The sequence below is a fragment of the Kogia breviceps genome, chromosome 3, assembly GCF_026419965.1.
Source record: "Kogia breviceps isolate mKogBre1 chromosome 3, mKogBre1 haplotype 1, whole genome shotgun sequence".
In the NCBI taxonomy this organism is placed as follows: Eukaryota; Metazoa; Chordata; class Mammalia; order Artiodactyla; family Physeteridae; genus Kogia; species Kogia breviceps.
In genome coordinates this window covers 146,619,933-146,634,450 of record NC_081312.1, presented here as the reverse complement: position 1 = coordinate 146,634,450, position 14,518 = coordinate 146,619,933, and the positions used below count along the sequence as shown (strand labels likewise).

At 38.4% G+C, this 14,518-nt stretch overlaps 1 protein-coding gene across 1 annotated transcript in view; it reads left to right on the top strand.

The window, feature by feature from the left end:
* UNC13C (unc-13 homolog C) overlaps positions 1–14,518 on the top strand; it is a 607,361-nt gene that overhangs the window by 285,531 nt on the left and 307,312 nt on the right. Inside the window, exon 13 of the mRNA XM_059056161.2 lies at positions 13,238–13,394. Coding sequence (XP_058912144.1) covers positions 13,238–13,394 — 157 coding nt within the window. The remainder of the gene's footprint in view (positions 1–13,237; positions 13,395–14,518) is intronic.

Below are 14,518 nucleotides of genomic sequence, written 5' to 3'. Positions count from 1 at the left end.
CATAAAAGGTTATAGATAATCCCCATGGTATACTATTCCCGGTGTTCTTCCAACCCTTTCTTCTAACTAGCTTCTAATCCTGTTGCCCATTCCCTATTGCACAGGCTGTATTGCAGTCTTGGGAGTTGTGTACTCTTTAATGGATATAAAATGAGAAGGTGTGGGAAACACGAGACAGCTTTATTGCATCTGGAAGCCATTACCATGGAATAGGAAAGTGATCGACAGCCTTGCTGGCCAGCCACCTAGGCCTCACATTTCTGATATGGGGGTGTACAGTGTATGGTTCCCAGAAATATCTTCCCATTTCTTCTCTAGTCAGGTGAATATTTTAGGAGTTGAGATACTGGATATAGTCACCGAATATCTCTCAGTCTATCCAGCTGCCCTAAACTTAGGCAAAGTCCCTCCCAGATACAGGGAAATCTTTGATTGGTACCCCTAATTTCCAGTGCTGCTGTGACTTTACATCATTTGTTTTTGTTTTCATGGCCATTTGCTTGGGAGGTTCAGAGGGGTAGATCATGAACAGCTGGCTACCTCGCATCATACCCCAGAAATCATCTCAGTTAAATCTGAATCAGAAAGTACAATATTTCTGTCCAGTCTCTGAGATGAATGCATGCTTAATGCTCTGAAAAATTTAAAATACTGCTCTCAGTGTACCAATTATAAGCAGAATACAATTCACTTTCAAAGTTGTGATCATTATGGCATTAAATGCTATGCAGTTCAGCCCAGTGTTCACAGAGCAATTGGATGTTGTGATAAACTGTCATACTCAAAGTAACCAAGCGCATGTCCTTTACACTAACACTACATAAATACCATTAACTCATATCGCTTTCACTTGTTTTCATTAAATACTTATAGGCCAACTCCTGTGTACAAGAAAACACTATGCTAGAAGTGAGCTGGATTAGATGACAATTAAGCATAAACTGAACACATTCTGGAAGAAACAGATTCATACACAAGTAATATACAATGTTAGAGAGGGAAGAGGATAAATTAAGAGAAGATCACCCTCGTGGTTAAGAAAGATGCTTCTGAACTCACATTGCCTAAACTCTAATCCTTAATCATCTCAATGCTCTGTGACCTTAGGGAGAAAAAAATTAGAAAAGGAAAGATATATTTAATTACAACGAGTAAAGAGAGGGAATGAGACTTTAGAAGCACTGGCAAAACAAAACAAAAACGTAACATTCCTAAGGCTGCCTAGTTTACGTGGTGTTCTTATGCTGTTCTCGGTGTAAACAGCAGCTTTCCATCTGGTTTTCATACTTTCAGAGGTCATATAATGAGATTTAATACATTTTTAGATATAGCATGGCCAAACTTCAGTTCAAAACTGTTTTGTTAGGAAGTTCAGGTTTTAGAGAAATATTTGTGGTTTTATATTTTGGAGACCAGAAATAATGTGATTCTGTGATTTTCAATTTATCTCAAGGTGGAAAATATTTTGTTCCTTATGACTGTGGTATGTGAAGGTCTTAGTCATATTGGAAGTGGGGCAGAAATGTCATTTTTCGCTTCTACATCTCCTAAATTGTTTTTCTGCTTCCAATACCTACTCATTTCAATCCATCTTTACACCAGTTCAGAGTCATCTTTTCAAATTCATCTGACAGTATCCCTTCCCTCTGTGAGAATTTCAGCTAACTCTGTGTAGTTCAAATGAGAAAGTCAAAACTCCTTAGCTGAAGACCAACAAAATCTGTCCTTGATCCATTTCTCCTTGGTCATCTTCTGTTACTTCTCACTTTTCATCCTATTCTGTCTCAGTGCAACCCCCAGTTACTCCACTAACACTGATGTTGTTGCTGTCACAATGATGTTTATTTGTCAAGTCCAATAGTTATTTTATGTTCTTATAAGACTCTTTCAATGCACCTATCAGCATCAATCATCCTTCACCCTTCAAACCTCCTATTCCAATATTTTCCCTAATTCCATTGTCCTGGCTTTCCTTTTACCTATCTTTTTTTTTAAGGACATACTTAAACAAAAATCTATTTATTTATTTATTTTTGGCTGCACTGGGTCTTCGTTGCTGTACGCGAGCTTTCCCTAGTTGCGGCGAGCGGGGGCTGCTCTTCATTGCGGTGCACGGGCTTCTCATTGCAGTGGCTTCTTTTGTTACGGAGCGCGGGCTCTAGGTGCGTGAGCTTTGGTAGTTGTGGCACGTGGGCTCAGTAGTTGTGGCACCCGGGCTTAGTTGTTCCACAGCATGTGGGATCTTCCTGGACCAGGGCTCAAACCTGTGTCCCCTGCATTGGCAGTCAGATTCTTAATCACTGCACCACCAGGGAAGTCCCTATAATTTTAAGTTTGATCCCAGTCATAGAACTTACTTATTGGTTTTCCACTAGTCCCTTATATATCAGTGTTTCCCAGGTTTCATTTCCTGACACTGTTCTTCATTCTGTATAATTCTCCTGGATGATCTTACCCATTTTCGTGGTTTTGAAGTGATCCCCAGATCTAAGCGTCCAGCCCAGGTCTCCAGTAACGCGGTGAACATTACTTTATGGAAACCCTACAGGCGCCTTAAGCTCAAACTCGACTGGACACATGACCCAACCTTACAACCCCTTTTTCTCCTTTTTAGTTCCCAGCTCACTGGGCAGAAGCACCCCCTCACTCAGTCATCCAGACTGAAGCCTTGGAACTTCATCACTTCTCTTTCTCCTCTTTCACTCCTTATCAAGCACTGAGTCCTGACAGTTTACCTCTCTTAATGTTTTAAAAATATATTCCCTCCTCCCTATCTCTAAAGCTACTGTCTTAGTTCAGACACCCATCATCTCTTCCCTTTATAGCCTCCTAATTGGACTCTTTTCGCAGTCTCACCTTCTTTAAGCCATCCTCCTAAAATCCCCTCCCACCAAATCAATTTTAAACTCAACTCTGATGATGTCACTTCCTACCCCATGTAAACAATGAGAGATTGTTGGAGGTAATTTTTCACTTATATTGACTGTAAGATTTTGAGTTTTGAGTTTTGTTTGAAAAAATCTTCTGACGTATATAATAGGTCCAACTTGCCTACCATATTGCACAAGACTATTGTACAGACCTCTCGCTTTGCCTCTGGTCATATAACGGTGCAGAATGTGCTCCTGGAAATTTGGGCTCCACCAGCCTAAAATTGCTAGGGTTCATTGTACACAATATTTTGTTTCTTTCCACTGTGCCTTGGTTTTCATTATTCCATTCCTTTGGAATATTTACATTCTTTATCTATCAGCAATAGCAAGCCCTGTGCTCGCTCTGGCTATCTCTTAGTCATACATTTACTCTTAGACCAGCATCATTTCAAGAAGTCTTGCTAGACACACCCCCCACCACCACCAGGGTACAATACACACACCCTAATTTGGTGTTTCACAGCACTGTTATGCTTTTCTTTTTCATAACTTTCTCAAAATTGTATTACATTTCTTGTGTCACTGATTCTCTCACTAATCTATAAGTGAACTCATTACTGTATACCCAGTATCTAATACAGTATCTGGCTTTCAGACATGTTCAGTAAACACCTATCAAAGTAAGTTCTAGGGACACTAAACTCTCCACTCTTCCATGGCCATTACATAATCACTCATCCTCTAGACCTTGACTCAGATGTTTTCCTCTGACTTCTCCTATACTAGGTTCACCACTAGTGGACTCAACCTTTGGACCTTTGCCATCCATCTCCAGGACTCACTCCTCCATCCCATGGCCCACTCAAACCCTTACATACCTCTGTAACAGTACTTTCTCTTGTATGACAAAATGAGGTTTTAATGTGTATGCATCTCAGTTAGGGTATACATTAATTTTTTACACCAGGACCATGTTCAAATCAACTCAAGATCCTTATCAGTAAGAATAGTCCCAGAAATATAGTAAATGTGTAGTTGTTAAAGGGAGAATACTTTGCCCAGACGCCTTTAACATTAAAAAAAAAAAATGAATGAAAGGTTAAAGGGTAGAAAAACAATAGAATCAATTCTAATTCTATTTTTCATCAATTCTTTTTTTAGAATTTAATTTAATATTTTAACATCTTTATTGGAGTATAATTGCATTACAGTGGTGTATTCGTTTCTGCTGTATAACACAGTGAATCAGCTATACATATACATATATCCCCATATCTCCTCCCTCTTGTGTCTCCCTCCCACCCTTCCTATCCCACCCCTCTAGGTCGTCACAAAGCATCGAGCTGATCTTCCAGTGCTATGCAGATACTTCCCACTAGCTATCTATTTTACATTTGGTAGTATATATATGTCCATGCCACTCTCTCACTTTGTCAGAGCTTACCATTCCCCCTCCCCATATCCTCAAGTCCATTCTCTAGTAGGTCTGTGTCTTTATTCCCATCTTACCCCAAGGGTCTTCATGACCTTTTTTTTCTTAGATTCTGTATATATGTGTTAGCATACGGTATTTGTTTTTCTCTTTCTGACTTACTTCACTCTGTATGGCAAACTCTACATCCATCCACCTCCCTACAAATAACTCAATTTCATTTTTTATGGCTGAGTAATATTCCATTGTATATATGTGCCATATCTTCTTTATCCATTCATCTGATGATGGACACATAGGTTGCTTCCATCTCCTAGCTATTGCAAATAGAGCTGCACTGAACATTTTGGTACATGAATCTTTTTGAATTATGGTTCTCTCAGGGTATATGCCCAGTAGTGGGATTGCTCAGTCGTATGGTAGTTCTATTTGTAGTTTTTTAAGGAACCTCCATACTGTTCTCCATAGTGGCTGTTTCAATTTACATTCTCACCAGCAGTGCAAGAGTGTTCCCTTTTCTCCACACTCTGGCCAGCATTTATTGTTTCTAGATTTTTTGCTGATGGCCAGTCTGACCGGTGTGAGATGATATCTCATTGTAGTTTTGATTTGCATTTCTCTATTGATTAACGATATTGAGCATTCTTTCATGTGTTTATTGGCAATCTGTATATCTTCTTTGGAGAAATATCTATTTAGTTCTTCTGCCCATTTTTGGATTGGTTTGTTTGTTTTTTTGATATTGAGCTGCATGAGCTGCTTGTAAAGTTTGGAGATTAATCCTTTGTCAGTTGCTTCATTTGCAACTATTTTCTCACATTCTGAGGGCTGGCTTTTGGTCTTGTTTATGGTTTCCTTTGCTGTGCAAAAGCTTTTAAGTTTCATTAGGTCCCATTTGTTTATTTTTTTTAAATTTCCATTTCTGTAGGACGTGGGTCAAAAAGGATCTTGCTGTGATTTATGTCATAGAGTGTTCTGCCTCTGTTTTCCTCCAAGAGTTTTATAGTGTCTGGCCTTACATTCAAATCTTTAATCCATTTTGAGCTTATTTTTGTGTATGGTATTAGGGAGTGTTCTAATCTCATACTTTTACATGTACCAGTCCAGTTTTCCAGGCACCACTTACTGAAGACGCTGTCTTTTCTCCATTGTATATTCTTGCCTCCTTTATCAAAGATAAGGTGACCATATGTGCATGGGTTTATCTCTGGGCTTTCTATCCTGTTCCATTGATCTATATTTCTGTTTTTGTGCCAGTACTATACTGTCTTGATTACTGTAGCTTTGTAGTATAGTCTGAAGTCAGGGAGCCTGATTCCGCCAGCTCCATTTTTCGTTCTCAGGATTGCTTTGGCTATTCGGGGTATTTTGTGTTTCCATACAAATTGTGAAATGTTTTGTTCTAGTTCTGTGAAAAATGCCAGTGGTAGTTTGATAGGGATTGCATTGAATGTGTAGATTGCTTTGGGTAGTAGAGTCATTTTCACAATGTTGATTCTTACAATCCAAGAACATGGTATATCTCTCCATCTATTTGTATCATCTTTAATTTCTTTCATCAGTGACTTATAATTTTCTGCATACAGGTCTTTTGTCTCCTTAGGTAGGTTTATTCCTAGATATTTTATTCTTTTTGTTGCAGTGGTAAGTGGAAGTGTTTTCTTCATTTCATTTTCGGATTTTTCATCATTAGTGTTTAGGAATGCCAGAGATTTCTGTGCATTAATTTTGTATCCTGCTCCTTTACCAAATTCATTGATTAGCTCTAGTAGTTTTCTGGTAGCATCCTTAGGATTCTCCATGTATAGTATCATGTCATCTGCAAACAGTGACAGTTTTACTTCTTCTTTTCTGATTTGGACTCCTTTTATTTCTTTTTCTTCCCTGATAGCTGTGGCTAGAACTTCAAAAACTAAATTGAATAAGAGTGGTGAGAGTGGGCAACCTTTTCTTGTTCCTGATCTTAGTGGAAATGGTTTCAGTTTTTCACCATTGAGGACAATGTTGGCTGTGGATTTGTCATATATGGCCTTTATTATGTTGAGGAAAGTTCCTTCTATGCCTACTTTCTGCAGGGTTTTTATCATAAATGGGTGTTGAATTTTGTTGAAAGCTTTCTCTGCATCGGTTGAGATGGTCTTATGGTTTTTCTCCTTCAATTTGTTAATATGGTGTATCATGTTGATTGATTTGCTTATATTGAAGAATCCTTGCATTCCTGGAATAAACCCCACCTGATTATGGTGCATGATCCTTTAATGTGCTGTTGGATTCTTTTTGCTAGTATTTTGTTGATTTTTTCATCTATGTTTATCATTGATAATTGTCTATAGTTTTCTTTGTTTGTGACATCTTTGTCTGGCTTTGGTATCAGGGTGATGGTGGCCTTGTAGAATGAGTTTGGAAGTGTTCCTCCCTCTGCTAATTTTGGAAGAGTTTGAGAAGGATAGGTGTTAGCTCTTCTCTAAATCTTTGATATAATGTGCCTGTGAAGCCATCTGGTCCTGTGCTTTTGTTTGTTGGAAGTATTTTAATCAAAGTCTCAATTTCAGTGCTTGTAATTGGTCTGTTCATATTTTCTGTTTCTTCCTGGTTCAATCTCAGCACATTGTGCATTTCTAAGAATTTGTCCATTTCTTCCAGGTTGTCCATTTTATTGGCATAGAGTTGCTTGTAGTAATCTCTCATGATCTTTTGTATTTCTGCAGTGTCAGTTGTTACTCCTCCTTTTACATTTCTAATTCTATTAATTTGAGTCTTCTCCCTTTTTTTCTTGATGAGTCTGGCTCACGGTTTATCAATTTTGTTTATCTTCTCAAAGAACAAGCTTTTAATTTTATTGATCTTTGCTATTGTTTCTTTCATTTCTTTTTCATTTATTTCTGATATGACCTTTGTGATTTCTTTCCTTCTGATAACTTTGGGTTTTTTTGTTCTTCTTTCTCTAATTGCTTTAGATACAAGGTTAGGTTTTTTATTTGAAATGTTTCCTGTTTCTTAAGGTAGGATTGTATTGCTATAAACTTCCCTCTTAGAACAGCTTTTGCTTCATCCCATAGCTTTTGGGTCGTCATGTCTCCATTGTCATTTGTTTCTAGGTGTTTTTTGATTTCCTCTTTGATTTCTTCAGTGATCACTTCATTATTTAGTATATTGTTTAGCCTCCATGTGTTTGTATGTTTTACAGATTTTTTTCCATAATTGATATCTAGTCTCATAGTGTTGTGGTCAGAAAAGTTACTTGATACAATTTCAATTTTCTTAAATTTAGAAAGGCTTGATTTGTGACCTAAGATATGATCTAATCTGGAGAATGTTCCATGAGCACTTGAGAAAAATGTGTATTCTGTTGTTTTTGGATGGAATGTCCTATAAATATCAGTTAAGTCCATCTTGTTTAATGTATCATTTAAAGCTTGTGTTCCCTTATTTATGTTCAGTTTTGATGATCTGTCCATTGGTGAAAGTAGGGTGTTAAAGTCCCCTACTATGAATGTGTTAGTGTCGATTTCCCCTTTTATGGCTGTTAGTATTTGCCTTATGTATTGAGGTGCTCCTGTGTTGGGTGCATAAGTATTTACAATTGTTATACCTTCTTCGTGGATTGATCCCTTGATCATTATGTAGTGTCCTTCTTCATCTCTTGTAATAGTCTTTATTTTAAAGTCTATTTTGTGTGATATGAAAATTGCTACTCCAGCTTTGTTTTGATTTCCATTTGCATGGAATATCTTTTTCCATCCCCTCACTTTCAGTCTGTATGTGTCCTTAGGTTTGAAGTGGGTCTCTTGTAGACAGCATATATATGGGTCTTATTTTTTTATCCATTCAGCCAGTCTGTGTGTTTTGGTGGGAGCATTTAATCCATTTACATTTAAGGTAATTATCGATATGTATGTTCCTATTCACATTTTCTCAATTGTTTTGGGTTTGTTATTGTAGGTCTTTTCCTTCTCTTGTTTTTCTTGCCTAAAGAAGTTCCTTTAGCATTTGTTGTAAAACTGGTTTGCTGGTGCTGAACTCTCTCAGCTTTTGCTTGTCTGTAAAGGGTTTAATTTCTCCATCAAATATGAATGAGATCCTTGATGGTTAGAGTAATCTTGGTTGTAGGTATTTCTCTTTCATCACTTTAAATATGTCCTGCCACTCCCTTCTGGCTTGCAGAGTTTCTACTGAAAGATTAGCTGTTAACCTTATTGGGATTCCCTTGTGTGTTATTTCTTGTTTTTCCTTGCTGCTTTTAATACATTTTCTTTGCATTTAATTTTTGACAGTTTGATTAATTGTGTCTTGGCGTGTTTCTCCTTGGATTTATCCTGTATGGGACTCTCTCTGCTTCCTCGACTTCATTAACTATTTCCTTTCCCATATTAGGGAAGTTTTCAACTATAATCTCTTCAAATATTTTCTCAGTCCCTTTCTTTTTCTCCTCTTCTTCTAGGACTCCTATAATTCGAATGTTGTTGCGTTTAATGTTGTCCAAGAGGTATCTGAGACTGTCCTCAGTTCTTTTCATTCTTTTTTCTTTATTCTACTCTGCAGTAGTTATTTCCACTATTTTATCTTCTAGGTCACTTATCCATTCTTCTGCCTCAGTTATTCTGCTATTGATCCCTTCTAGAGCATTTTTAATTTCATTTATTGTGTTGTTCATTGTTGCTTGTTTCCTCTTTAGTTCTTGTTGTTCCTTGTTAAATATTTCTTGCAGTTTCTCTATTCTAGTTCCAAGATTTTGGATCATCTTTACTATCATTATTCTAATTCTTTTTCAGGTAGACTGCCTATTTCCTCTTCATTTGTTAGGTCTGGTGAGATTTTACCTTGCTCCTTCATCTGCTGTGTGTTTTTCTGTCTTCTCATTTTGCTTATCTTACTGTGTTTGGGGTCTCCATTTTGCAGGCTGAAGGTTCATAGTTCCTGTTTTTTTAGGTGTCTGTCCCCAGTGGCTAAAGTTGGTTCAGTGAGTTGTGTAGGCTTCCTGGTGGAGGGGACTAGTGCCTGTGTTCTGGTGGATGAGGCTGGATCTTGTCTTTTTGGTGGACAGGTCCACGTCTGGTGGTGTGTTTTGGGGTGTCTGTGGCCTTATTATGATTTTAGGCAGCCTCTCTGCTAATGGGTGGGGTTGTTTTACTGTCTTGCTAGTTGTTTGCCGTAGGTTGTCCAGCACTGTAACTTGCTGGTCGTTGAGTGAAGCTGGGTTTTGGCATTGAGATGGAGATCTCTGGGAGATTTTCGCTGTTTGATATTACGTGGAGCTGGAAGGTTTCTTGTGGACCAGTGTCCTGAAGTTGGCTCTCCCACCTCAGAGGCACAGCCCTGACACCTGGCTAGAGCACCAAGACCCTTTCATCCACATGGCTCAGAATAAATGGGGGAAAAAGTCGAGAAAAGAAAGAAAGAGTATAAAATAAAATAAAGTTATTAAAATAAAAAATAATTATTAAGAAAAACAAGTTTTTTAAGTAAAAAAAAAAAAAAAAAAAAAAAAAAAAACGGACAGACAGAACCCTAGGACAAATGGTGAATACGAAGCTATACAGACAAAATCTCACACAGAAGCATATACATACACACAAAAAAAGGAAAAGGGGAAAAAATAATATATCATTGCTCCCAAAGTCCACCTCCTCAATTTGGGATGATTCATTGTCTATTCAGGTATTCCACAGATGCAGGGTACATCAAGTTGGTTGTGGAGCTTTAATCTACTGCTCCTGAGGCTGCTGGGAGAGATTTCCCTTTCTCTTCTTTGTTCGCACAGCTCCTAGGGTTCAGCTTTGGATTTGGCCCCGCCTCTGTGTGTAGGTTGCTGTCTTTGCTCAGACAGGACGGGATTAAAGGAGACGCTGCTTCCGGGGCTCTGGCTCACTGAGGCCAGGTGAAGGGAGGGGCACACAGTGCGGGTCGAGCCTGCAGCGGCAGACACCGGCGTGACGTTGTACCAGCCTGAGGTGCACCATGCGTTCTCCCGGGGAAGTTGTCCGTGCATCATGGGACCCTGGCATTGGTGGGCTGCACAGGCTCCTGGGAGGGGAGGTGTGGATTGTGACCTGTGGTCGCACATAGGCTTCTTGGTGGTGCCAGCAGCGGCCTTAGCATCTCATGCCCATCTCTGGGGTCCGCACTGATAGCCACGGCTTGTGCTCATCTCTGGAGCTCATTTAGGCTGTGCTCTGAATCCCCTCTCCTCGCACAGCAGGAAACAAAGAGGGAAGAAAAAGTCTCTTGCCTCTTCAGCAGGTCCAGACTTTTTCCCAGACTCCCTCCCGGCTAGCTGTGGTGCACTAACCCCTTCAGGCTGTGTTCACGCCGCCAGTCCTCTCCCTGGGATCCGACTGAAGCCCCAGCCTCAGCTCCCATCCCCTGCCTGACCCAGTGTGCGGGAATCTCTCCCCTTTGCCCTCCGCACCCTGTTACTGCGCTCTCCTCCGCGGCTCCGAAGTTTCCCCCCTCCGCCACCCACAGTCTCCGCCCGCGAAGGGGCTTCTAGTGTATGGAAACCTTTCCTCCTTCACAGCTTCCTCCCACTGGTGTAGGACCTGTCCCTACACTTATGTCTCTGTTTATTGTTTTTTCTTTTGCCCTACCCAGGTACGTGGGGAGTTTCTTTCCTTTTGGGAGGTCTGAGGTCTTCTGCCAGCATTCAGTAGGTGTTCTGTAGGGCTCGTTCCACTTGTAGATGTATTTCTGATGTATCTGTGGGGAGGAAGGTGATCTCCACATCCTACTCTTCCGCCATCTTGCCCTCTCCTCATCAATTCTGATAAGAGAAAATTTTATAATTATACTATTTGGCTGTAAATTGAATTTATTTTTTAGAGAATAGCCATGTGAAAGGCAGTTTATTTTCCTGTTTTCTAATTGTTTATGAATAATATGTATTAACATTAAATTATAAACACATAGCAAATATGTCATTAAACTAAGAAACTCTAAATTACATTTATTTACATAGCTTTTTGCCTATATTACCCATAAATTTTCATATCTAACAAACTATTTGTTAAACCTCTCATTTTGGTTATAAAACATTGCTTTGGGATTGCAAAGACACAATTTCATAGGGCATTTTCATCATTAAGATATTGGCTGAATCAAGTCAAAATTTAAAATAGACAAAGCTTGGTTGTTGATATCCCCATTCTTCCCATATGGCACTCATTTTTCCCTAAGATGCCTTATAATTGCATCATCTTCACAATAAAACTTTCTGTTTCACTTATCAAATTCACACCGTGAACGCCTTAAGCAGAATATTCATATGTTCCTCCATTGTTCTACTTAAAGTGCCTGCTAAGCTGTTGCTACTGCTCTTACCAGACACCAAAAATCACAGGGTGGCAGCTGCAAGCAGTAAAGACTAAGCAACACACCTGCATTAGGAGAATACTATTTCTGGTTTAAAACCAAGAACAAGATTATTCATTCTGGTGACCTCCAGAATCTCTTTAAATAGATAATGCATGCTGAGGAAGATAAACTTCTGGTCTTTCAGTTCCTCACCAGTTTATTTTGACAGTTGGTGATTGTCTATTTCTTGTTCCCACCTAGGTATGTATATTTCCCTTTTGCCATCTCCCACACTATCCCATTTAGGCATTGCATATTCCATATCTCTTGAGCTCTGACTTGGGTCTAACAAATCTAATTATTTGACAGTTTTGAAAAAAGAAAGAAATGTGATACCATACGCTAGTTTTTATTTAATTTCTATTTTTAATATATTTATATCACTTGTGATATTCTTAATAGATATAAATTATAAGTAGTGTATAATAAAGTAAAAATATGCATCATTTACCTAAAAGAACAAAGTAGTGATCATCTAATTCCAGGGTTACATTACACAGATGGTGTAACTCTCACAGCATACTTTGTTGTTCATGATCCTCAAAGATCCATGTTTTAAAATGTAGCCTACATTTATTAGCTAATCGAAGTTAGATGAGTGGCCTGGCTAAAGTCGAAGAAAAGCAACATTTCCAGGACCTCCATTCATTTCTTTTGAGCTGCCACTTGGAATATTTATTTATGTCGGTACATTCTGTGTTTGTGTTCAATCTTGGTGTTGGATAAATTACTGAGATATGAGAGCAAAATAGGATCAGATTAGATAAGGAAAATTTGTTTCTTCCATGCATATTTTATCTTTTCACTTTTATCACAAGTTGTGCTTTCAATTTTTAAGTCTTTTGTTAGAGTTCAAATGAAACAAATTTTCCTGAGAGAAGTAGTGGAATTGAACACTTGATGCTTCTGATGTCTGTAAATGATACTGTTATTCAAGGTTTAAAAGAAATGGTCTTTAAGCATAATGCTGGCATAATTCAGTTTGTTTTCACTGTTCATTTGTTTGCTTAATTAAATGCTGGCTTTAGCAAAACCTCAATAAATAAAACTGCTCATGGAAGATACTCCTTAACAGCAAAAGCTCACAAACTGTACTCAGGTCAGATGTTAAGTTGACTTGTTCAATCAGAGTGCAATGAAAGGAGGGTCTCTTGTTTACCTTACCGGTGTGAGAGGAATACAAGTGTGAAAGAACATTCTGGTTGCATTTCAACATTTCAGGAACTGAAGTAATTGGGGACAGAGTTGCCAGAGAAAGGGAGACTCCTGGATTATTGCTTTTTGACAGTATTAGATTCCACTGGAAATTGCACTTTTTGTGTGTACACACAGCACTCTCCTAGTTGAAAGAAATTATGCACATATCCTTGTGGCAAATCACATTCTAATTCAGCCACTTCACATTTGTGAATGAGAAGTTTTTAAAAGGCTGAAATTGCTTTCTCTTTCAATTAGTAATTGTAAGAGTTTTCTCTCCTTTTCATAGATAGAGTAGTTACTTAATTGCTGATGTTAGAGGATACGCTGCTATGTGAATTAATTAGATTTTGTTTTTAAAGCACTTAATGTTTTTGTCTTGCAGGCACTTTTCATGTCTGTCTTCTAAATACATGTGCCCCGGTGTCCCTGCTGTAATGAGCACCTTGCTGGCAAATATAAATGCTTTCTATGCTCACACAACTGTTTCAACAAACGTACAGGTTTCTGCCGCAGATCGATTTGCCGCTACCAACTTCGGTGTAAGTATTATTTTTTGAACTTGAAAATTCCTCATAACTTATGGGACTTAGATTTTCAAGCAGCTTTGGGTTCCAGATATTCTTAGAATCTTACTGCAGAGCGTACATCTTAAGGAGTATCTCTTAGTGTAATAGACTAAAGCTTAAAGTTTAAGCTTAAAGCTTAAACTCTTTAAGCTTTACTCCTTAAAGCTTAAGGAGTATCTCTTAGCGTAACAGACTAAAGCTTAAAGTTTATTAATAGACTAAAGCTTAAAGTTTATGTTCAGTGAAATACGTTTATTTGACAGTTAGTAGGTATCTTCATTAGATTAAATCTTCCTATCTGGAATGGCTTTTCCAATGAAGGAAAACATACGTTTTGTGATAGAGTACTAGGATTTATAGAAAATCCTCCATGTAAGCAAATGTGAAATTAACCATGGCAGATATAGTTCCCTCATAAATGTGAGCTCAGTTGGCTTCTCTGGTGCCTTTTGGGCTCCATTTGCACCTCTTATTGGTTTCTACTGGTACTGATGGTTAAAGACATATCATCTAAGTAAAAAAAAGTGTTAAGTGTATAAAGAAGCCAAGAAAACTATCTGTATCTAATTAAAACTGTCCACCTGACAATCAAATGCATCAAGAACACACTGAAAAATAAAAATGCAGGATCCTAAGGAGTCTCAAGTATTTATCTGTTGTACCTGGTGCTGGAACCCATTCTCCATAAGCATAATTAAGTGAAATTGACAAGACTAGAAATAGGATATAAATAAACAGTAATTCCAATAAAGTAGTGAAGATCTAAACTGAGAATTAGTGGAGATGGGGTAGGAAGGACAATTTCCAGAGCTTTTCAGGGCATAGAATCAACAGCACTTGCTGTCTTTAGGTATGTGAACAGTGAGAGAAAGAGAAAGGTGCCTGGAAGGATTCCCAAGGTTTTCACCAAGGCAGTTGGTAGGCAGTAGCTCTGTTCAATAACCCTGTGAGACAGGTAGTTCTGTACTCATTTGTTTGTGGAGGAAACTAAGATCCATTGTAGGAAGGTGATTTCCATGACACCATAGTTACTCTTTTCACTGCACTTCCACATCGGTTCACTGAATAGATTTGTGTTATTGATCATGTTGTTAGAA